Raw genomic sequence first — 26,155 nt, forward strand, 5'->3', positions numbered from 1 at the left:
CAGTCAGACTATCAAGAGTGTACACTCGTACTGCTGAAAGAAGCTCCATGCCCACATTTCTTTGCCTGATGATTGCTTGAGGTGGCAGAAATTTAAACTTAAAATTTCAAGAAAATATCCACAGGTCACACCATTGCTGGTGTACAATAATTGAAGTATCTTTTGTAGGTAGGTGTGTGTGTGTGTGTGTGTATGTGTGTGTGTGATCAAACTGTTATTGTGGAGATGTAACTGTTATCCAGTGCAGCTGTTGCTTGATGGGGAACCCCCGTGCCACCTTACACCTTGGATGGATGATCTGAGCCCTTTTGAATCAACACCCGGGACAAAAGTTTGAATGCATGCTCTTTGTATACGTGTGTATTTGTGTCTTTGTGCGTGGAATGTAATGTGAGAAGTATCGCCATTGTATGTACACACACATGTACCCACGTACCAACCCACATGCACACGGTGAGGTAGCGTCTCATGTTAGGAGTTCCACCAAGCGGAGGTAATTGGTGTGTGTACACTCAGCTCTTACATAACACCATCCAAGCAGTGTACTGACGGAGGGGGGAAAGTTCATTGCTCTCTCTCTCTCTCTCTCTCTCTCTCTCTTTCTCTCTGCCAGTCAGTGTTTTTTCTCTGTGAACTTACTTCCTTCCCCGTCGCTCCTTCATTTCTCTCTTTTTCAACTTACTTCCCTCTTGTCTTTTTCTCTGTCTCTCCTGACACCTGTTATTTGTGTTTTTTTTCTGATATGCACGATTTGCCAACAGCAACACCTAAAAACCAGCTCTTTTGTGGGAGGAGAACATCACAAATAACAGCATGTAGCATTCTGTATAATAAATAGATAAGATAAACATAGTGCTGTAGCACACTTAGATATAGTTAGCATTAGTATAGTAGAGTCAGTTCTCCAGTCAGCAGCAGTAGTAAGATAAGTAGGTAACGTAGGAGAAGGAAAGGAAGACGATTTTGTGTAATCCTTAACCTTGTGTTGTTGAATAATGTAAATGTTTTTATCACATTTTGTGAGGGTTGTAGGACATTTTGTTAGGGGTGAATCGTGGTTTAAGGTGAACATGTAACTTTATAATCCCAGGTTCTTGTCCAGCCCAGATCCTTTTGCCTTACACTCTTTCAGCCCTTGCTGTTCTCGTCTACCTTGGGCTGTTGAATAAAGGCAAAAAAATTTCCCCGATTGTGTTTTGGAAGTTTAGTAATAATCAAATAAACTTGTTTAAACAGTACAAGCTGGTATCTCACAATTTTGCCTACATCTGTCTGTCCCTTGTATCTGTAAACAGCAAAATAAAAATCAAGAAAAGTACATTTTGAATTTGGTCAGATCATGACTGATCAGCTTTTTTAGTCTTGTTCAAAAAGTATGTGGAGTTCCTACTCCAGCCAGCCTTTCTGCGTCTAGCTGGGCAGTCACAACCACATTGTCCACAATCTCACTGATGTCACTCAGGGATGCCATAATGAAACTAAATACAACACAGAAATTGACCTTAAATTAGTCAGTTGGCAGGGATGCGAGAGAGTGCAGAGGAATGGTCTCTGTCAGTCCAGGGCAGCTGTGTGTTTATTGTTGAGCTCATTGCCTAGTAGAGCGGATCGGCTAGCATTGTTCAAATGTGTGGCTGGCACCATAAAGCACAGTAAGGTGCGTACAGCAGGCAGCGATGGTTGTAAGCGTCATGTTGTAAGGTCAGCTGCTTCAAGTCCTCCCGTCACACACCTCTCTTCTCTCTCTCTCTCTCTTGCCCTTAATTTCTGTGTTTTGCTCTTCTCTCAAGTTACATCATCATCGGCCTTTCTCTCTCTGTCTCTCTTCCTCCCTCTCCCGGGCTCTTGCATAATGTCCAGCTTTATTTGCTCCAGCTGAGGATTCTAATCTTTCCCACGAGGCAGTATGCAAGAGCGAACCAGGAGAGGAAAGAAGAGGAGCTGGGCCGACCTTTCTAACCTGCCTGTGCGCATTGCCTCGTTAACTCAATCACTCTACCAATTAATGAGATCTGGAACGGGGCTTTGTTTACAGGCACCACCAACACGGCGTTAAAGCGTATGTGTGTGTGTGTGTGAGCTTGTGGTTGTAAAGCTGGTTTTCATCATTTATGCCTTCAGTCTGTCATGTCAAGTCTGTGTGTGTGTATGTGTGCTGGCGTGTGTGTCCCACCTCCTGCTGCAGTGTTGTAGGTACATGGTCTCTCTTGGCAGCCCCATGCTAACAGGGGGATAAGCAGTGATTATCTACACAGCCTGCAGCAGCAGCGCAGAGCACACACACATACACATACACATACACATACACACACATACACATACACATACACATACACATACACATACACACACACACACACACACACACACACACACACACACACCTGGGGAGACCATGGTGATGTACACATTCCACCATTGTGGCCAAATGTGTTCATGTCAATGAGGCCATGCGCTAACTTGGCTCCAATCCAAGAAGACATAGTGTTACTGTAATACATACACAGACGCTTATGTGTATGTGTATGTTTGGTGCAACTGCAAATGCTCCATGCAGAGCAATGTTCATTGAGGCAAATGTTCCCTCTCTGATTTCTCTCAATCTCTCACATACACATTCACAGAGGCACAAAGACAATATGCTGGCTGGCTGGCTGGCAGCGACGTCTGTGCGAGGTGAATGCTACGTTGTTACGTAAGGCCGATCAACACTACTTAATCAGCTTTAGGAGACATGCTTAACAAGCTGCCTGAGTGGGGTTAGGGTTAGAGGAGGAGAGCGAGGCAGCGAGGAGGCGAAGGGGCGCAAGACAAGGGCAAGGGCACAGGGACAGGGCTTGATGGAAAACAGGAGAAACGGAGTGAAGGGTGAGAACAGCAGGGGAATGAGAGAAAGTGGTGACAGGCGGTGACACGGCATGTGTCTCTTGTCCCTGTTTACGACGAGATAAACACACACACGTAAACACGCTGTGCTCTGCCCTCTGTGTCCCCCCTCACAGCCCACTCTGACGCACGGTGGTGATTGCCAGGATGCCGTGTGTGTATGTTTGTCTATGGCTCTGTGCAAGACAACCATGTCGCCCCACACTAGTCAAGACAATGAGAGTCTTTGCTGGGGCGATGTTTTTTTTACAGTGGACTTCTGCAGACATAAATCTGAAATTTTTGCAATCTGTGTTCAACATGACAGCATTGTGAATGTTGAATTTAGTGAATCAGCCAGCACACGTTGTTGCCATTCCAGTGACTCACCACTGTAAACACCATGCTTGCAGGTTTTATGTGCTGTGAAAATGTTACAGAGGCTAAGAACCAAGCTTTCATGGCAAGCAAGTAGTCAGTGGTAATGAGGTAACTGTATCAGGTGAGGTAAGTTTCAGTTTCATTTTGTGTGGATTAAGCCTTTAAAGCAGCATTAAAAACTCAGGAAGAAAGGAGTATGTTACGTACTATAATCATCCTGCAAAGGAGTTATTTTGTGTCCATCACACTGAGTTGTGTCCTCTCCTGTGGCCAGCATGTCAAAACCATTGGTTGTGCATTCTCTCTCTTTCTTTTTGAGACTACAAATTATTCCCATTTGGATGATTTATGATCATTAAAGAGAGCACTGCTTCCAAGCACTCTGCCGTAACATTTGCCTGTGCTTTTTAGGGCAAATTGAGCTAAATTATAATGTTTAGTTTATTTCGCATTCTCCTTACTTGCGATGGCAGTTTGTTGCTCTTGCGGTTCACCACTGCCAAGTAAATGCAGAGGAAACTCTCTAAATCTAAATGATTGCATTTTAATCATGATGAACATTTGTTCTGGTTGTGACGCTGACCCTGTCTTTATCCTCACTGTTTTATACCTTTCCTTTTATTTCCTTTTCAGCACTCACTCCACTGCTTCTCCTTTCTTCTTCTCTCTCCCTTTGACCTTTTCCCAGTTTCCTTTCTCTCTCCTCTCAATATCCCGAACACACACACACACACACACACATACACACACACACACACACACACACACACACACACACACAAACCTCTTAAAGAATGACTAGCAGATGTGGACAGAGCTTTTTCCTTCATCTAAAATTAGCTGAGAAAGAAGAATGGCAGGAAAGCGCACAGGGTTGGACGCACAAATGGGAGGGGTGAGTGGGCTGGGAAGGGGGATTGATGAAGAAATAGAAAAGAAAGTGGACGGAATAGGTTGATGGGACTTAGCAAAGTAGTGTGTATTTTTGGTGCTATTTACACACGTTGCTGACGCACAGGAACCACTGAGAGCACAACGTCTACCGCCGCCTGATACTTTGAATGTGCATGCATTGCTATGCAATACGCTGTGTTCAGTATTGTTGCGGGTGTGTGGGCCACTGGGAAATAAATTTAATGCATTAAGGAGCAGCAGCGGTAATCAAAGTTGGTGATTGTTTGTCAGTGTTCTCCTTTGTTGCACTATTCTTGACTATTGCCATTTATTACATTCAGCACAGGTTTGTGAAGTTTAAATTTGTTAATAAACTGTGTTGCGGCGACAGCGATAATCTTTTGATAAATTCTATCAGGTAAAAACATGATTTTCTGTTGTAAACATCAAAGCCGATCCAATAGCTTCAGTCTGTTTCTCTCAGCATCATCATCATACAATGCTGCAGTGAAACTTTTTAGCCTTCATTTTTAGTAATTACCCCTCTGTTAGCACTATTGGAAGCTGCATGTTGTACACAGCTCCAAAACTGCTCTTCCCCAAGCAGCAGGAAGGTGTTAAGGACAACAGTGTTGGTTGGCAAGCTGCCGATGTCCCCTGTTCACTCATCACCCAAGGGCCCGTTTAGAATACCAGGCCCCTAGCCCTCTGCTTCATCCTTAAGTAAGGTTTATCTCTCCCCTGATGATCACATAGTCTACAAGGGAGTGTGTATGTGTATGTGGTACAAGTTTTCCATATACAAGCACAGTCAGTGTGCATTTTTGTTTTGCAGAAAACCTTTGCAGCTTTGCCTTCATAAAACACTGTAGGTAACTCTGTGTGTGAGTGTGTTTGTACCGTACGACTCACTGTGAATGCCTTGTGAATGCAAGCCATCCTCAGCACAGTTAGCAGCACCAGAGCAGTACCAGAGAAAAACATGATTCCCCAGGGCCAGTCACCTACTTCACTCTCATCTCTGGTCTGAACAACAGCACGCAGCTCATAACAAGATACACACACACACACACACAGTACACAGTACATCCACAGGCCTCCCATTTGAGCTTTTGAGTTTTTGAAGGTGAGTCTGAAGATGTTTTTATTCTGTGACTTATGTCCTCGTGATTTCAAAAGTAGCTCTAACAATTAACATGTAAATCAAATGAATGGGCAGCTAAGCAGAGTAACAGGGAATAATTTGGGCTAAACTTAGCTTTAGATAGTCATTTATTGTAGTGAAAGTTAGCTAGATACTGAATGCTCTAGTAAAGGCAAAACTGGAACTGGCAGGAAATGACATTCAAGCCACAGTTAGCTCTTTTCTCTTTTTTGTCATTTTGTGGATCCTATATTTTTAAAACAAAATTGGAAAATATATAGGAATTGCAGTTCACATCTCCAGAAAACTACAGCTGCCGCACCCATCATCAATGTATCAGTGCCATGTAGTATAGGCAGGTAGTAGAATAATAAAATGAGAATATTAGGGACATGCCTTGACAGCAGCATTAAGCATGTAGCAAGCTGTCTCAGGAGTTAACAAGAGTGTATGAGGTCCATTAGTACATCATCATCATCATCATCAGGAGCTGCACTGATTCAGTGAGATACTTTGCCAGCTATTAATGGACTTGAGAACAAAATGACAAAAAGAAAGCAGATGTGTACCATACATTTCAGCCTAAATAGATACATCCGTAGATGCATTTCTGCATTTATTCAGAAGCCATGGACAAATATGTCATTGAAATTGATGAACTGCTTTGATCAATCAGATATAAAAATGCATTTTTAGAGGCAGAACACCAATAACAATTATGTTATCATGCATCATGTAACCTTCTTTATTAAATGAGTTTACATACAGATGGCAGTAGTAACCCAGGAGTGTCTTTGTAAATATAAGTATGCCCCCACGCCGGAACCATCCAATCAGAGCATGATAAACATTTCCATGGGTTTATATAAATGTAGAATAATAGGAAATTAGAAGTGATGTCTTTAGCATATACACACTACACTACCTGAGCATGCACTGGGCAAGTGGTGGGTCAGTAGATTGACAGCAATTTTCTTACCAGCAGCTTTATCTAAACAACCAATTCATAACGAGTATTGCATAGGTCAACAGTTAGGTCAACAAAGCTGCATAATGATGCCCTATGTCTATAAAATTGTAAATGGTTTGGCCTCTCCTCCATTGTGTGCCTTTGTTTACTTTTGTTTGAAAAACTCTGTAAAATCCACAAGAATATCATCTATAAAAGATTGTTCTGTATCCTTTCGTCGTACTGCCTTTGGGCAGCCAGCTTTCTCTGTGAAAGCCGCAGCTCAGTGGAGCACTCACCACACAGGCAAGAGTTCTACTTTTATCCGTAACTTTAAAGTCAAAATGAAAAATCAGTTAAAAGCTACTCAACTCTGTAACCACTGACTCTGCTTTGTTCATTTTGCTTGGTATACAAATATCATTGCTTTTAATTCATCTAACATGCTCGTGGTGTGTGTGTGTGTGTGTGCGCGTGCGCGATGTATTACTGTGTTTCATCCTGTTTGTTTAGTGCCGTTCTGTCACTGTTTACTTCTGTTGCTGCGTGGATGTTTAATCATGACCTGCCAGGGCGCTGCAGATGAAAATTAGCCTTAGGCTATCTCTGGTACAATGCATCAAATGGTAACATTTATGTTTGATATTCCCTGAATATTCCCTGATATTCCCTATGCTTAATATTTAGTATCCCTTACAGGTCAGCAAGGATTGGCTCCCCCTCGCGGTAAGCAATATAGATAATGGATGGATGGATGGTCCGTTACAAATAAAATGAATAATTTAAAAAGTAAAAAAAAAAAAGACTGAATCAAGAGGATGAATACTGAAGCCATGTGCAAGGTCCTTGATTATAGTAAAGCCGTTTATGGAAATGTGAGAAAATATGCTTGCCGTGCTCACTGAATACTTGAATGGCTTGAAGTTTTTGCGTAGTTGCCATTGCCTGTCACCTGAAAAGACATTGTAGACACAATTCTGTCTCATTGTTTGCGTTCGAATCCAAGCCAGAGCTTTTTGTCTCAGGACATTGAAAGTGGCCAGCTACTAAACTTTAAAACATACCGAGCCTTCAGAAGGGACTGCTTTATCAGAGACCTTGTCCACCATTTGCCCCTAGCGAGCTCACTACCTTTTTATATCCGAGCATATGATGTCCTTCAGAGATCACTTTAAAAGCCTCCACATGCATAAGAGATTGGTCCATCAGACAGAACATCCAGACAGAACAGTAGGGCCAAAGGAATCTGCCTCAGTGAAATAATGCCATATTCACCATGAAATGTAAGGGGTAATACCCCACTGAACTGTCAGACGTACATTGGAGGATGATTTACCCAGATCATGGTATAAATTAGTGTAATCCACCAATTATTAGGCCCAGTCTGATAGGACCATTAAGTTCACTGATTGAAACTGTTAATTTCAGGCAGATGTAGCTGTCCCTATGTCTGTTTTCATTGTTTGATTTTGGGGTTTTGAATTGTTATTTAAACAAATTTGAAGACACAACCTTGTGCTTGACATTTGTCACTATTTCCTGACATCTTACCGTCCAGACAAATTAATTTAAAAAAATGTATCATGAAAATAGATGCTTGTAACAGCCCTAGTGTTGACACAAAGTGTGGGTCATAATTGGATGTCTACTCTAGAGACTGACATTTAAATGTCTCTAACTTTTTGTTTTCTGCTAATTGGTTTGAAAATCTGAGCTCTAATAGTAGTTTTACCTCAAGAAAGGACTTGAAGACACGTATGTGTTTTCTAGTGAAAAACCCAGAAACCATCAGATACATGTTGGTAGTCTAGACAAATATTGTGATGTGTTTTTGCCCACGTAGCGGATCCCTGATCCGATTTCAAAAGAACAACTCCTCCTGAACTGATAGACGTCTGGTGTAAAGATCAGGTGTCTGGCTGCTATTTCTCTCACTTGCCATCACACATCTCGTATGTTAATCTGCTCTGGAATGTGTCGGCTTCAGACGCTAGACATCAGGCCTCTGTGTGCGTACGTGTTCATGACTCAGTTGTCTCTTACTTTGTTTCATAACATTGTTTATTTCGTAATGTTGCAGGAAGAGGAGGGGGGAAAAATCACAATAAAAGTGCTTGCCATTGGTTTAGACTGCAGCCTTGTTTGCCTTGAGCAGCCCCTGCTTTTGGAGAGGGTGGAAAAGTTCTGTCTTGTTCCTAGCCAAGGCTAGTAGGCACGCACACGCTCATACACACACACACACACACACACACACACACACATATTATGCACACTGTCAGGTAGCGCAGAACTCTGTCTCCTGACGACTACCTGTTGCTGGCAGATTCAGCCTCCCACTCCTTTCTCTCAGTGTGTCTCCATCTCTTGCTCGCATGCTCCTGCCCTGCTCTTCCCTTTCTAATACCTGCTCTATTTGAGTCCGTGTTCCAGGCTTGAAAGGATTAATTGCAGTTTATGCTTTATTTTTTTGTTCTGTTCGTTTCTGGGGGGTTATTTTTAGGCCTTAAGTGTCTGGTTGCTAGGAGACAGTGTGAGAGAGAGAGAGAGAGGCAGGAGAATGGAGGAGAGTTTGCGTTGTGAAGGCTGAATTACAAACACATTCACGCACTGAGTCAGCACTGACACACACTCACACACATAAATATACACACACAGGGTGTTTTAGTCTGTAGCTGTTATTCTGGACTTGTTTTTCTGGTTCTGTGTATCTTTTCAGCAGGTCAGAGCTCTGTGCCTGTCACTGTCATTTATGTTTGGACATTTTGGTTGCACATGCTCCAACTACATACTCTTTTTCATTCTTTTGATAATTTGGATAATAATTTTCACATTGTTTAATATTGAAAGCAATAATCTCTGAGTAGATACAGTTGTTATTTGCGATAAGACTATGTTAAGCTAATTTAAACCCTCTCTCAGCACGTGTCTCTGTATTCCATGAGTTGGTTTTGATTCGAGCCTGATTTTGTTGTGTATCAGAAATGACATGCATGGACACACACAGGAAACAGATCTGTTGTTGTGGTGCATAACAGTTGCTAACATCCTGTCCCGCTCTAGTGGCACATTCCAGGAAGCCATCTCTCAAAAGTGACACCTATCTCTCAGACACACACACACACACACACACACACACACACACACACACACACACACACACTGACAGATATGGTTCGATCATGCCACATCTAATCTACTCCTGTATGCCGAAGTCACCCTTTGACCCATTGACTGTACAAACACACAGTGACAGTCCAGTGACACACACACACACACACACACACACACACACACCCACTGCCCCATGGTCACACTATCTCTGCTACTCCTGCTCAGAGGCTGGACAGAGTCTCCTGTTATAGGTTAACAGTTCTCAAGTCTACATTAACCATATTTTATTGAAAACTGTGACTCAGTGGGAGATAATAGGGCTGCAGCTAACAATTATTTATAATATTGATTTATCATCATTTATCAATGACATGTTTGTCATAAAACAGTGAATTGTGCCCATATGATTCCTTAAATTGACATCTTCAACTCTTGAAAACTGTAAATATAATTTATATAAATGTATTTAATTTACTGTCATGTATATATCAAATCCTTAAATTTGAAAAGCTGGAACTAGTATATATTTGTCATTTTTACCTGAATATTGACCAAAACTAGTATCAAAATTAATTAATATTCAGATAATTGACTTACTACTTGAAGGACTAATTGTATCAGCACTAAAAGATGAGCTTGACATTTGCTGGTTTAAAATTTTACTGTATGTACATATTGAGTTAATGTCTATATCGCCGGCCCTATGTGCTCCTACACACACACACACACACACACAGTCAAACGCACTCTTACAGGCAGCAGTGTGCTGTTGAACCAAAGGTGAAGTGTCAGCCTGGCACCTCTCTGCCAAGCTGTTGGCTGGAGAAGTACATTAACACCAGCCTGTGAGGTGGGGCAGCAGATTGAAAGAGAAGAGTGGCGCCTGTGGCCTGTAACATGGTCGTGCTAGGTCTTGACAGCTTTCCCCTAAAAGTAACTTTGAAGGAAATTTTTTAACCTATCATGGGAAGATTCCACAAATTCCACTTCCCTTATCATTTTTACTTTTTAGATTTTAGGTGAAAGTCATTCATGATCATCAGAAGAATTTGCCTGCTAATCATTAAATGTACATTGTGCTTCACAGAGATTTCAAGCATCATGCAAATGTATCTTTGACAAGCTGATACAACAACTCAGTGGTATGTGATACCACGGTTATTTAATAAAAAGAAAATTACTCAACAACAATTTAACTATTATGAGGCGGTCATTGGCATGTTTGGGGTATCACAGTGTTAAATCTGGGTCAGCTATCGTAGTTAATAGTCTGATAATAAAATTATCTTCTAAACTTTTAACTTTTGGTCCTTTGCACGCTGTCCTGTGCAGCTCCAGCATGTAGTTACTGTGTCTGTGTGTGTGTGTGTGTGTGTGTGTGTGTGTGTCTAAGGAGAGAGGTTAATGTCCTGGGAGCAGTGCGTCACTTTGGTGAGAGTAAATATACCTAACAGCGCCCTGAGAGCAACAGGACTCTCCTCTCACTGACACAATATTATTCTGCTGTTCTTAACACACTCTGGGGAACACGCACACACACAAACACACACTGTCCCACCAGGCTTGTTTATGAGTGTGATTACACCGAGTGAAGTCCAGTCCTCCAGCCCACCTGAGTGCGCATCAGGTGCAGTGCCTCAGGGTTTTATGTGTGTGCGTGGCCAGCGCTCAGTGTTTTTGTTCACATGGTGCTCGTCCTACGTGCATCTGTGACTGCCAGTGACTTTTGCTCTTTTAGTCTTCCAGTTCCCGTGTGAAAAAGCTGGATAGGTGTGTTTGCGTGTGTGTGTTTGTGTCTTTTCTTGGAGCTCCCAGGTGAAGATGTTGTGTGATGTACGTTGTGTGTGTGTGTGTGTGTGTGCGCGCGCATGTTGGCTGCATAGCACGTGTAGTTGTCTCATGTGGTTAGATACTAGACCAGTCACAGCCTAAAGTCAAGCTCTTCCTAATGCGCTCGGCTTCTTTGGAAACCAGACAATCCCTCTCAGGTGATCAAATATTCTGAGTTTTACCTTGCGGTTAATCAGTTAAACATGTTTTCCTTTTGTTTTCAATCTTTATACATCCTGGTGGTTCTGCACATTTTAGTTCCTTTGCTGATGTAACTTTGACAGAGAGCTCACGTCACCAAATGTTAACATAACTATTGATAACACTGGATTTTCATCATGTACTGAAATAAATGTGGTAAATTAGGAATTGATGTAAAAATTTGCTTTGAAAAAATAGTTGACTCTCAACAGTAGTGTAAAGCAATTTGTCATTTATTGGCTACAAAATGAGACACGGCCGGTATATCCCTAAAAGGATAACCTTTTATCAATAAATTTTTTACTAAAGTGCTTAGTCAGTTGATAAACCACGTGCAGGCTTAGAGTTTCTGCTTTCAAAGTCAACCCCTGAAACACACACTGTTCCACACACTTCAAAGCCCTTCCTCAACTAGTAGATGTCAGAACCATGTTGTGATTAACAAACCGTTTGCAGTCTAGCAGCCGTTTGCAGTCTAGCAGCCGTTTGCAGTCTAGCAGTCGGGCATAGATGTGCAGGGCTGCAGGAGAGGATCTTGTTCTGGAAGTGAAGATCCCTATAGACGTGTGCCCCCCCCCCTTCTTGCTCCTCCCCTACAATTTCCTGGAAAAGACGTCCGTCTATTCACTGGGAGACGCGCAATACAGCAGCAAGCCGAGAGAGGCAGGGAGACAAAAACGTTGACCTTACGTCACAAACTTCTCATTCTCAGCCCCACTTGTTCCCTCGTCGCCGTCTCCTCTTCCTCCTTGAGCGCTTCTGTACTTTCCCTCTTCCCTTTATCCATGTTGTGTGTTCTCTCACTCTCTCCTGCTCTCCCACTGTCGAACAATAACCCCAGTGTGTCCAAGTGTGTGTGCCGCTATTTTTGGCCCGTCCAAGGCCACATAGCACTCTCTTCTCTCTCTTCTCTCTCTCTCTCTCTCTCTCTCTCTCTCTTGTGCAGCTATATGGCAGTTAGCCTATAGAAAGTGTAGACTGTGGTGACCTCTAAGAATAGTTGAGCAGCCTGCAAGGCTTACATGTTTTTGTCTGTGATGTGTGTTTAACCCCCCCGGCACTCAGGTGAGGCGGGGGGCATGAACGTTCTTGGCTCATCAAGGACCTCCAACATGAACTGTTCCTCCAAGGGAAATAAGTCTCCAACTGGATTATTTACAGCAACCCACATTTCTCTATAAGATCGTTTCCAAACCCATAAAATCTACTCATGTTCCAATAAAACCACAACGATCACAAGCCCATAAGCCTGTGTAATTTCATCAAACAACTTTCCTACTTATTTGTCACTATCTAACTCAAGTTCTGCAGAAAGTAAAATAGTGTGACATTAAAATGGAAACTAAGCCCAACACTCATCTGCATCTCTACGAGACATTTCCACTGGTGGCGGCTTTAAACATCTGAATCCACCTTTCCTTCTTGAATAGACATGAGCTGCTAAGAAACACCCAGAAATGTTTTTCTCTGTTTTGCAGTTAAGTCAGAAAATCCTGTTTTTTGGTCAGTGAGGTCATGGCACAAATTGATAATAATCAAACTAAAGACTGATGCTTATAGTTAGAGCTGAGGCCTGTCAAGTGTCAGTGTTTGCTGTTTTCTTACTGAACATTTTGGGGTTTTTGGCTGTTGGTCAGGAAAAACAAGCAATTTGAAGACATCACCTTTAGTTCTGGGGTAATTTCGATGGGCATTGTATAGACCAGAGAATAAATGTTTTAATTGAATTAAATTGTCATGCCTTCAGCTCATTGTGTCATTTTTACATTGCAGTTTATGATCATCTCAAAATACCCCAAAAGTACAAAAATAATTTTGGATATTTTCTTCCAGGAGCGCATACTTCAAAATTTAAGTAACATTTTGGTTAAATTAATTTTGAGTTAAAAGTTCCCCAAGAAATTATTCAGTTTTTCCATTAACATGTTTCTCATATCCCCAATGCTTTCCTCTCTCTGTCACCCTCTTGTCTCCCTGTCTTTCTCTCTCTCTCTCTGTCTCACTCTCTAGTCTTCCTCAAGTATTGGCATAATGAATTTTTAATGGTCTTGGTGGGAAGAGTCCAGACACTTTGGGATTCAGGCGTACGGGCTCTGATTACCCTTCTCTTCCTCCTCCTCCTCCTCCTCCTCCTCCTCCTCCTCCGGAGCCCACCCTCCTTTTTCTCTGCCTCCTTTCACTCTTACTTTCTCTGTCTCACCCTCCAAGTCTTTCATTATCCCTCCATCCCTCCCCTCCACCTCCTGGTCTTGTGTTTCTGTCTTCTCTGTTCCCTAAGCTCGATGCTTCAGGCAGTTTCACTTATCCAAGCAGCTGTGACAAAGACAAGGCCGTGTATACTTGTGAATGAATGCGCTATAGGCAAATGCTGACTGTCTCTCAATTTTTAGTGCTTTTACAGACTCTCAGGGCCCACAGTGACCTCACCCCCCTCACCCACACACACTTGCACTGGTCGTTTCCCACATCCACGCTAAAGCTGAGTTGGTTTTAAGTAGTACGGTGCTAGCCAACTGCCGCTAATGGCTGTTCAGAGGCCCTGGCCCTGTATAAAAACACTGAGTCTGCAACTCCACTGTTAGTTTGGCACGGACCTGTCAGTTGATTTGCTGCTGAGTAGGACTCGCAGCTCTGGGAATCTCTCCTCCTCATCTCTTTTCTCACTCTACTAGTTTGTGCGACTGCCCGCTTGTCCCTGCCTGCTTCCCATCAGCTCTCGCCCTCCTTGGCACTTGAGTCATTCATGTGTGGCTGTGTAGATGTCAAATGTTTTAGAGCTGCAACAGTTATTTTAATCACCGATTAATTCACAGATTATTTTCTCAATTAATTAATCAAGCATTTTGTCTACATAATGTCAGAATATTGTGAAAAATGTGCATCATTATTTCCAAGTTCCCTTGTTTTATCCAAAAGCAACAGTCCAAAACCCAAAGTCGTTCAGTGAAAGTTTCCCTTTTGAGTTTCCTTGTACACACTTTTTCTCACCAAAATGCATTCAGTGTATCCTCAAGGTCTCGAGGATGTGTTGAATTTCCTTCCTCATAAAATATTTGCAAAACTAATTCTTTAAAACTTTTTTAAACCTCCATTGTTGACATCCATGTTTGTTTCCGAGTGGTCTTCTTCTTCTTTGTGTCACTAAATGTGTTTGGTGCATTACCAACTTTTGAGGTTGAACAGTATGAAACTGGCAGCAGGGATGATTATGTCACTGCACACCTGTACGTCCTCTTGCTCCACAGCGCTGCTAATGGTCAAAAACTCCGTCTTAAACTGTCATTTATGTCAAAGAAAAGCAGCAAAGCAAATCATTTCATAAGAAGCAGAGCAGAACTGGAGAATATTTCGCCTTTTGCTTGTAAAAACTTATTTGACTAATAATGGTCTGTCAGTCCCTCTAAAATGTTTTCAAGTGTTGTTTATGGTTTTCACAAGGAGTGTTGTCTGGGGGCTTTTGAGACAATACGAGACGGACATGGCAAACATGAAGGATGCAGGTGAATTACGAACTTTAAGAAATAGGACAAGAAGCTGTGTGTAACTGTGTCAAAATGCAGCTGGCACACACAGACTATTTTAGGGCAACATTATCTATTGAGGTTGACCAAGAAGTTGCCCTTTAATCAGCCTGAACACTCACCAGGTCTCTTCATCTTCTCAGCTCCGTTGTCATTTTCTCTTTCTCTTTCTTTCCTTTCTCTTTCAATCTTTTCACAGTCAGTTGCTTTCATCTCCTCAGCCCCCCTCTGCTCTTGTGGTGTGTGTGTGTGTGTGTGTGTGTGTGTGTGTGTGAGAGAGAGTGGAGGTCATTGTTGGACTGGTGAGCGGCGCACATAGCTGGAATAGCAGCAGTGTTATAAGTCCGTTAGGGGCCTGCCACCAAGATCACACGGAGGAAAAGAGGCATCCGCACTCCTAGAGAGGAGGAGGAGAAGGAGGAGGAGGAGGAGAGGATGGAGGGAAGGAGGAGGGGGGATAAGCAATCTGATCTGGATGACAACAGACTACCAGACGAGCTATGATCTCATCCCTCCCTTGCCCCCCTCCTTCCCTCCATCCACCCCCACTCTCCTCTCCCACTCTTGTCATTGTCTCTCTTTCTCTCTCTTCCCACTTTTGTTTCCCTGATCTCCCTCCCCCGTCTCCTTTCTCTCCTTTCTTTTCTCTGTTCTAGTGCTCACCCCATCTTGTCTTGCCTTCTTCTCTCTCACTCCAACCCCCCGTTTTCCCCTAACTTCATCCTCCTCCTCTGCGTCCCCTTTGCATCACTTTCTACCACCTGCCCCTCACTTGTCCCAACTCACAACACACACACACACACACACACACACACACACACACACACACACACACACACACTCACCTCTTGACGCACTTGCACTCTCTAGTGTCCCAGAGCAGAGATTAGGCGCACCCCTATCGTCAGCCCTCCACACTAGTCTCTACATTATTGATGCCGAGTCTGTCTATGTATATGTGCGCGTGTGTGTGTGTTTGTGTGTGTGAGAGTGTGAGGCCTGCGAATGCATGCTGTAATGGCTATCTGGTGTCTCCCCTGGGAGGGAGGGGGGTGAGGGAGGAAAGGAGCCAAAGAGAGGGAGAGTCGAGGTCAGAGAGGTTAAGTGTGGTGGAGGGGGTTAGGTCGTGCTCTGCAGGCTCTTTTCTCGCTGCTCGTCTCCCTCTCTGTCTTCTTCATCCTGACGCACAACTTTACACAGATCATACACACACACACACACACACACACACACACACACAGATTCCAAAAATTCCCAGCTGAAATTCTCCTATCGGGTTTACAAGGCTGATGAAACAGATCAGTGTGTGTGTGTGTGTGTGTGTGTGTGTGTGTGTGTGTGTGTGTGTGTGCGTGCGTGTGTGTGATAGCTGATCCGCTGTCGGCCTGGGTTGGACTCTGGGTGGATAGAAGGACAAAGACACCTGTTCTTGCTCTTAGAATTCCTCTAAACATAATCCCCACCATCTCTCTCTCACACACACTCACACACACTATGCAACAGTACATTGCACATATCACGTGGGCTCTTTGATGTAAAGGTTTTGACAGGTAAACTGATTATACTATGTACCCGACACCCTGACATGTATGTACAGCACACATACACACCTGTGCACCGCACTCGTACCTCTGTTCATCTTCCTGGTCGCTTTGATATACGCTGTTGCTGATGACAGTTGATCATGTGGCATTTTAGGTAGAGAATGTCCTCTCGTCTTTATCCACACGCAGTTCCACTCCTCCAAGTATTTACGTGGGATCCATTACACTCAAGGACCTGAAATATGATGTGTGTGTTTGTATAGTGACCTCTGTGGTCCATGCCAAAGTCAAAAAGATCATTAAAGGTGTATCTTGACAGACACAGACACAAAGTCACTTTCGCACATTTGCACATGCCCAAACTCTGGCATAGTTGCTTAAAAGCTGTGCTACTGTTTTCCTTTTCTTTTAATATTTATCTTCTCTATTTATCTGTCTCTGCTTGATGAGCTTTGCTTGCTCATTTTTTAGCAACTCCTGCTTTACATGCAGACAATTAGACACCGGTAAAAACTCCCAATTGCAAACAGCCCTCCACTTGTGGCCACAGAGCGGCTTTAGTGGAGCGGTTTCCAGTTTAACAGCAGCACCACAGGGTCAGTGGTTAGCACTACTCATTTATTCATCTCAGCTAGATTGGGGATTTGACCGGCCAACTCTTGACTTCACACACATCACTTTCCTCGACACAGTCACCATCAGTTTCCTACGTCAGGAAAGTATGTGTTGTCTTCTGCAGTAGGAGAGTGTGTGTGTGGGCGATTATGTGTTATTGTTGGAGGAGCACGCTCGGCCACAGCAGTGGGTTTATGATTGCCCCCAGTGTGTTCCTCCGTGACTCTGGTTCACTCTGGGGTTGACTATACCACAATTGAGTGCTAGGTGTTTGAAAGTGAAAGAGGAGGAGGAGGGTGGGGAGAGAAGAAGGAAATAAAATGACGGAGAGAGAATTGTTTCATCTGTATGCTAACTTCTGCCTACATAAGCAAGTCTGGAAAGTCTGAGATATCGCAGACAGCAGGCACAGGTTATGCAGTTTTTACACCCATGATCATTTCACACGTGGTGATGTTTGTTATAATAAAGAACAATAATCTGTAGTCTTAACAACGTGGCTAAACTTGTTAAGAGTGTTGACTGTCTCATCTGCCACCTACTATCTGCTTAATAGTTAACACTGATGAAGTCCAGTCTGGAATCTGGAGATGGAAAATGTGTAGGTATCTTGTACATTGTTTGATATTCAAAAAGATTTATTTTGAATATCACAAAATGACTCCTGAGTAGGTGGGACGACTAAGTGATTCATTGACCATGCCTCACAAATACATCACTGGGAGTGGAGGAAAACCACCAAGCCAACGAGCATTGGCTAGTAGCCTACGTTTGATGAGTAAGAAGACACATAGGAAGATAACTTTCATTTCAGCCTATTTTTAGCGCCTGCCTCTGATGGTTCTCTTACATAAAAACATAATATCTTGGCATAAAAAGCACTTGTAAAGTAGTTAACTGGTGATGATGAAAGGCTCAAGTAGCAACACTTATGTACAGATTCATAGATGTCTGGCTGATGTGCTATCAACATTTAGTGTTATGCAACAGCGACTAAATGGTCAGAACAGGCTAGTGCAGCAGAGATTATCAGGGCTATCTATCTCCGCCTCAGGCTGTCATCCAGCAAATCCATCGACAGGCCTGCACATCTATAATCTGATGATGATGATTTGTTTCCCAACCTTCAGCCCAGCCTGTCTCATTTACTCTGTTGCCATTTGCATGCAGTACTGCTGAACACATTACAAACACTGGCTTCATGCTAGCATTGTATGTCTCCCATGTCCACCCAAAGTAGGAAATAATAATAAAATAAACCACAGAAATAGACAAGTACAAACCTGTCCCTTATAAAACAGCCCTGTGACAATAGACAATAGATATGACCGAGGGGTGTCAATGTAACTCTGTGGTTATTTTTGAGGGTGTTGTTTTTATTGTTCATTAAGGTTTGTTTTACTATTTTTAATAAACCTTTTCCATACATATCATACAGATGAACAAAACTGAAAAGAAACACTAATCCATTAGATATGGTTTAATTATACACCACCTCAGCTTTAAGTTTAGTTCTAGTATAGAATGAGTCAACATACACACAAATATAGAAGTAGGTATAACAAAAACTGTACAGTAGCATTTATTGAAAGGCTATTGTGTTGTATTGCATTACATCAGACATCCAACTCATTTTTTCTGGTTATTCAGTGTAATGTGATGCTCGACATTGGCACCAAACATTATAGAATAACATCAGTGGGATGATAGGCATTAAATGTCGTGACACTTTATCAGGATGGATGCTGTTTCTTTGGTAACTGCACCTCCTCACCTGTGTGTTTGTCAGTGCTATGAGGGTGATTGTTGGTAAAATAAAATCCAGTCCAGGCTATATCTGGCTCAATATTACACTGTAATAGTCTGTTTCGCTCGGTCGTGTCAAGTTTTCTTGACCACCCAGGCAACAGAATGTTGGTGGGAGACTTGCACAAACATTTTCAAACACACGCACTGGCACATAAACTCCTTCAAACTTGTACATTTGGGCACACACATGCTCATACAAACAGTCATATACCCACGCCCACAGTCTGGTTCTGTGTCTCTTATGCTGCGTTTCCTTCGAGCAGCGGGTGGAGAGAGATGGAGGAATAGACAGGAGAGATGACTGGCCATGTTGTTTTCCTCCGTTCACAGGAAAGAATGACTATGTGAGAGGAAAGAGGTGGAGGAGAGGTGGAAAGGTTTTTCATGGGCCAAACTGTTCCACGAAGCCCACTAATACTACAACTCTCTGTATTGTAGTTGCAGTGTGCGTTTCCTGTGAAGAGTTGATGTGGTGAGATGGTGACCTAATGACAGTAGATGCTTGTGGTTTACATTGAAGCCTTAGTCTGCATGTCATCGACTAAATTTGACGATGACAAAGTTTGTTCATCTCTATGTGGTCTTAGTGGAGACGGCTGTCTGCAGTGAAACACCTGAACAGCATACAAATGGCCAAATCTCCTTCTACACCCTCTTTTCATTCAGCAAAAAACATTTCTTGGCTGCAATGTGGTCTCACAAAATCAGCATGAATACAGGATTATGACAACAGCTGTGCTGTATTATTGGCCATATCAACAATGATCACAGAAGAACTTGGACTGACAGTTGCTCCCTTAGCTTTGCTGCCCCACCAGGCCCCACCAGTGACCAGGCCACACACACAGCTCAGTGTCAGCCAGGTACACCTTGTGCAGTCTCCCTGCATTCGCCGAATTTATGGTATAGTTGTTCTCATTTACATATTTTTCGTTTCCTATTCTAAGACACACGAATAATTAATGTAATGTGGATGCAGTCTTAGACTATTGTACACTTGTTAAGAATCTAGATAATTCAAGTTCATAGCGGCATCGTAGGATTCAGCAGGTTGAAGCATGTTGCATGTTGTCTTGTCACGCCATTGTTTGTGAGATCCATTGCCTTACTCTCTCGCTCCTCTCTTCTCTTTGCTTTTCCTGGCCTTCCTCTTACTCTCCACTGTGTCAAACTGTCCAACTAAAGAGAAATTGTTTGAGAATCACCCACAAACATTGTTCAAAGATCCACTGAAGAGTGAAAGAAAAAACGCTATGAGGACACTCCACTCTGTGCTTGACTAAGCTGCTCTGTTGTATGTGATGTATACTTGGCTGGGCCTATAATCCCCTTGTCTCTCATATAACAGACTCCACTCACCTGAAACGGCTACTACTGCTGACTCCTAAATGTAATCATATCTTAGACTTTTCTTTTGCCTTGTTTTAAACTCATTTGAGTTGTATGTCACCCACTTGTTCAATATTATTAGCCATGTCAGCAAAAAAAATACTTTTTTTGTTTAATTTTCAGCATGCGCTCTCCACATCATCATTCCCCGTATTTCATTGTGCTGCAGTGAACCACACTAACCCTCTGCTCTCTTTATGTCTCTATTACAGGCTACGCCTTCCCAGACTGGGCTTACAAGCCTGAGTCGAGCCCCGGGTCCAGGCAGATCCAGCTGTGGCACTTCATCCTGGAGCTGCTCAGGAAAGAAGAGTATCATGACGTCATCGCCTGGCAGGGGGACTACGGCGAGTTTGTCATCAAGGACCCAGATGAAGTTGCCCGGCTTTGGGGGGCCAGGAAGTGTAAACCCCAAATGAACTACGATAAGCTGAGCAGGGCACTGAGGTATGATAGAAGCTTACTGAATCTGTTAAAGTGTGCATCTGTATGTGGAAATGTGTACTCATTTCTGGTTATCTTCCCCTGTTCTGTGGGGACCAGCAAATACACCAGATGAGCTATTTTCCAAAAAGCCTAATTTTGACGCACTACAGTAATCACAACAATGATTAGGATCTGTGCAACTTACAGGGCGGCTTATTCACATAAACATTTACCATATGCTAAAATGCTCCAGTTGAATGACTAATTTACTGAGACCTTGCAATCAAATTTCTCAAAACACTATTGTCTCCTTAGAATAGCCAAGCAGCTAATTTAAATTTCCATGCAGCAATTTGACTGAAAATGAACTATTATATAAGAATGTTGTATGTTTCATTAATAAGTATGTTACATTAATTACAAATCACTGGCTGGTTAAGGGTTCAGTGATTCAAAGACCTTCATGAATCAGCTTCTTTAGGAGGCTCACAGGGGTTCAGGCGTGATGAGTTAACTTCTCGTGGGCTCTGCTGTGGCTTGATGCAAGAAATGATGTGATTTGTCTGGATTGGTGTATCAACGGCAATCTTTTTAGAGGACAGTTGTGATGAAGAGTGAGCTAAAGCCGAGGACATTTTACTGTCCATGTTCCAACCATCACCTGCCACTCTTGAAAAATACTTTCATGAGCCCAAATACACTGTGAAGTGATCTCCTTCTCAGTGGCAATGTGGTTTCCACGTGTGAACACCTTGAGCGATCAGAGAGGTTGTTTCACACGTGTAGATAAAATAGCACTGGTGCAAATGTTTAGTAAATTGGGTTATGACTTTTAAACACACAGACACCCCTGAGGCCACATTCATAGTGAAGAAACATTGTGTCATCCAAATTGGAAATACCATTTTTGACACTTGATCCCAGTTACACCAGTGACCTGCTGGAAGCATTCAAATCCATACACTCCAACAGCCTCGACTCTCTTTGGCTCTGTTTCACCCAGACATATAAGTCAGGCCTGCTTACATACTAATGGCACTTAACCAAGTCTGTAATACTGTTGCAAGAGAGTCCCTGGCCTGTGTTGACCTGGTCAAGTAGCGTTACAACACTGACCCATTTGGCTGGTCACACCTTTACACCTTTAACCTTTTGGTTAAAGTTATAGAGCTCAGCCAAGCCCATTAGCACGTTACAACAGTGATTTGGCACAGTTTTGAGTAACCACAGCTTCAAGTTCAAGTATAAATATCAAATGAAAATATGCTGCTTATCAGTCACTTATTGTGAATACTGGGGCATATTTTAAACTTTATCTGATGGTTGGATGAGTTTTTCTCTGGTCAGATCTGCTTTGCGGACCTCCCAGTAGGGTTTGCTCAGTATGACGGAAATGAAAATGGACTAGCATGTCAATGGCAAGTGCCATGGCAAAACCAGTGAGATAGTTTGGATATTGCAATGGTAAAATTTCTCAAAGAATAAACAAAATCTGAGCTACACAACAGATGCCTCTGATTTTTCACTTTTACAATGAGACATGAGGTCACAGTTTGATTATAGAAAGAGGGCACATTTAATCAGTTTTCTGATATACAGAGTCTACTGCAATAACTCTCTCTCAGCACATTGGAGTTCAGTGTTACAGACTTCACATATCCCAGGGGAACTCTTGACACCAGCTGAAACCAGATGTAGTAGCACAGCATCCCATCCACTGTTTCGCATGCCCCCGGCTTGTTGTTTACTGCCGAACATGGCCAAGATTAGGCTAAACACGTTAAAGAAAGCCACACAGGCCATTAAAAGAGCGAAATGCATTCAATTGCTTAATTTAGGGAGGGCTTATGTATGCTCATTTTCACTGGTGAGATTAAGATAGCGTCTGTAACAGATCGGGTCCTATGAGGACAGAGGAAATTAACACAGAGTACTATGTGATACATTTGGGATGCACACACATATTCAGACTTTGTATCTGGATTCATACTTCCTCAATTAAAGAGAAAAAGAATATGGATGTTGGTAATTGTGGTCAGACTGTGTATTTATAGCTTGTCCATCCTCTAGAGCTGTAACAGATTTGGAGCTTAAACTGCACTAAGTGCTTATATATAGCGGGTCTTAGTGCCCTCTGATGGGCCGGCCTTAGAGGCTGATTATCAGCAAGTTTTCTACAGAGGACTTTCCCCTGAGGCACTCTTGTGTCCTCATCCAGCATCCCACAGCCAGGTCGTCTCCCTCTCTGCCTATAAATTGAGCAGAGTCACTTCAGGCTTGGAGTGAGAAGAACGGTCAACAAAACAACACAGACACACATGCACACACACCCACATCCCCATGTAGTCACCTGATTTGACACCAGAGCTGTCCTCAGTCCCCCACCGCAAGAGACACTGGAAATGAAGCCTCTCAAGACACACATCAATAGTAATGTGGCGAGAGGATTAATGGCACTAAAGATTAATGAAGTTATAAAGGAGGCACACAAACACACGTGTGCAGGGCTACAGTCCCCATATGTAGCAAACTACAGGAGAGCAGGCCTCCTTGTGCCCTTCATATGGAGAAAACCTGGAGTCTGCTAATAATGGAGACCACAGCCAGCATGTGGCAATTGGCGCACACACACATGCTCACATACTTGAAAAGGAACGCCTGTTTTGAAGTGTTCTTTTTATCACTTAGCCTTTGTAATTATTATTTTTACCTCAGTGATCTTATTCTTTCCTGTCTGCCATGCACATGGTGGAAATTCCCTTAATCAGGACCACTGCATTGTGTGTGCGTGCGGACATGTGCGTATGTGTTGGCTTTCCGTTGAGGGGACACAGCCTCAGTCCATGCGTCATCTTGGTGCCCCGCTCCCACGGCCGCTGTGAAATTCCCACTCCTGTTGAGAGGATTACACTCACACTGTGCGAGTGTGTGTATATGTGCAAGTGTGTGCATGTATGTGTGCAAGTGCACATGCTTGAGGTTAGGCTGTAATTTTTTTTGTCTTATTTTTTAAATTAATTAATGACTTTGTTGTTCTGGCATGTGGAATCAAATCCATAAAAAGAGGTTGCAAGTCAGTGCAATCTGACATTTTGGTGGACGTAATAAATGAAAGGAAGGACATAATCTTGAACCCTCAGCTGAATTTTCATCATGAGGGATCATTTGGTAGGACGAGGATGTAAATCTGTGCACTAATAAAAAGGCCATGCCCTCACCCCTGCGACTGATTCCCTGCGCCACCGTCTCACGCTCATAAATGAGACTTGTACAGATCCACAAAGGAGAGTAGGGGAAATGAAGTCTGTTGCCAATCAGTCATTGCAGAGTGCTGGCGTAATGAGTGTAATCAGGCTAAGAGGTCCCAGCTCCTTGAGACCTGCAGTCAGCAGCATGCATTGGCTCCAGCACAGTGGTCAGAGGTCAGGGGGACTGCCACGCACAGCTGGCAAAGATTAACAACACAGCACATGTGCACATTCATACACACAAATGCACCATTGTACGCAGGCTCTTGGCCGTGAATGCATGCTTGCACACATTTGTAGTGTTTGCTTCATTTCTAACATTCATTTAACTGTGATGGGCCACCACAGCTGGAAGGTTGCCCACAGAAAAGCACATAAATAGAATATGGTCAACTGTTTTTTTTTTTTTTTTTTTATATCCTATGCTAAAGCTACATGAGAACATGCATCTAATATCCTATTTATACCCTACTGTGGTTGAGTATCAGGGTGTAATGCCACTGTTACACTCTACCATGCTTCCAAGGAAAGCCATGAAACACAGTAGCTACTGTCAAACTGTTGCACTAAAACTGGTTCTGATGGGCATTTAGATGTAACCCCACTGACCACATGTACAAAACATGCTGCAGGAAACACTGCTGCATATGCACAGTGTTACTCACCTCGCTGCCCGGGCCGGTTTGCTGGTCAGAAGGCCTCTCTGCAGCAGCACATTGTGTGGAAACACCCAGGGCCAGGGAGAAAGTGCAGAGGGAGCACCCAGGGATAGTACCACTGTATGACTTTGTGTTAAACGTATGCTTCTGCGCATTGTCTTACCATTGTCTCTCTGCAGCATGTATGTGCTCAGCGTACATGAGCATTGTGTGTATGTCATTGTCCCTGACTGAATGAGGCCTTTATTTTCTATGAGGGTGGAATGCACACACACCAGAGTGTGCTCGAGTACATATTCACACCCACAGAGCATGTGATCGGTCTAATCGGACCCTGACCAGATCCTCCTCTTCTCACACACACACACACACACACACACACACACACACACATATGCCCTCCACATTCACAAGTACACACACAGAACATGTGATATATTTTCATGTCATACCCCCAACCCATCCCACACCCCTGCACAAACACACTTTATTTCCTTTTTGAGACAGGAAACACTCGTCAAACTGGGCCTCCACACAAAGCACTCTTACGTATGCAACTTGTGCACACACACACACACCTGAGGTTGAGCAGCTGGTGTATGTGTGTCCATGTGTGTAGAGAAGGATCTGGCTGTGTGTGTATCAGCCAATGCTGACGAAAGAGGCAGAAAATAAACACGGGGCTCATGGGGAGTATTGTAATCCCAACTTCCTGTCACAGTCAGCGCCTATTTACAGCCCAACAATGGGCAAGGCACAGCCTGTCCACGCACACACGAGCGGGTTGGTTTACTTCATTTTCAGTGTTGACATGCGTGTGTGTGTTTGTGTAGAGTGCTACTGAAATAGATTGGTGAGCTTATACACATATCATATTATTGGGCAATACAAATTGTCGGTAGCGGACATGTCTTTTGTCCTTAATACTTCTCAATCTGAACAAAACGTACAGACAGAGCACAGTTGGACCCAAAAAAAATCATATTCAGCTACCCTTTTCCATATGTAGCACTACTACTTACTTTCAATACTTTTTGTAGCTTCGGGCATCAGCTCTGACAGTACTGATAAAGTCATTTCTGAGATATCAGAACTTGGCAACGCCTTCGGAAAAATACATCCAATGAGGAAAAAAAACCTGATTGGACGCTTCTTGAGTACAATATCATATCAGAGAAACCTCACTGACAGAGAGATAAGTAGCTCTTGGAACTTAAAGTTGTAATAAGTAATAGTTGGCCTTTGACACCAGCATAAAAATGTCAAATAATGTAATAGTAAATAATAATACTGCTGTATTTCCCTGTAAATGCCTTTTGAAATGTCACTGTTCATTCATTGCTGTTGAGGTCCTGCACTCCAGTGTGTGTGTGTGTGTCTCTCTGCTTTGATCATATTGTTTTGGACCACAGCAGGTCTGTGTAATCGCAGCCTTAATCCCCGGCCTAGAATCACACACAGTAACAACTGAGCTGATAGAAAGCCTCTCCTCTGTTTCCCTGAAGGCTTTGCCTAAATCCATACTTGCATTGACTGTTCAATCTAGTCTTTTGGTTAAACAGGGAGCGG

At 43.0% G+C, this 26,155-nt stretch overlaps 1 protein-coding gene across 1 annotated transcript in view; it reads left to right on the top strand.

Annotated features, from left to right (window-relative positions):
• The window catches only part of erfl3 (Ets2 repressor factor like 3), a 47,020-nt gene that overhangs the window by 11,363 nt on the left and 9,502 nt on the right, over nt 1-26,155 (top strand). Inside the window, exon 2 of the mRNA XM_070835228.1 lies at nt 20,466-20,700. Within this exon, the coding sequence (XP_070691329.1) occupies nt 20,466-20,700 (235 nt within the window). The remainder of the gene's footprint in view (nt 1-20,465; nt 20,701-26,155) is intronic.

The sequence above is a fragment of the Pempheris klunzingeri genome, chromosome 8, assembly GCF_042242105.1.
Source record: "Pempheris klunzingeri isolate RE-2024b chromosome 8, fPemKlu1.hap1, whole genome shotgun sequence".
NCBI classification, from domain to species: domain Eukaryota; kingdom Metazoa; phylum Chordata; class Actinopteri; order Acropomatiformes; family Pempheridae; genus Pempheris; species Pempheris klunzingeri.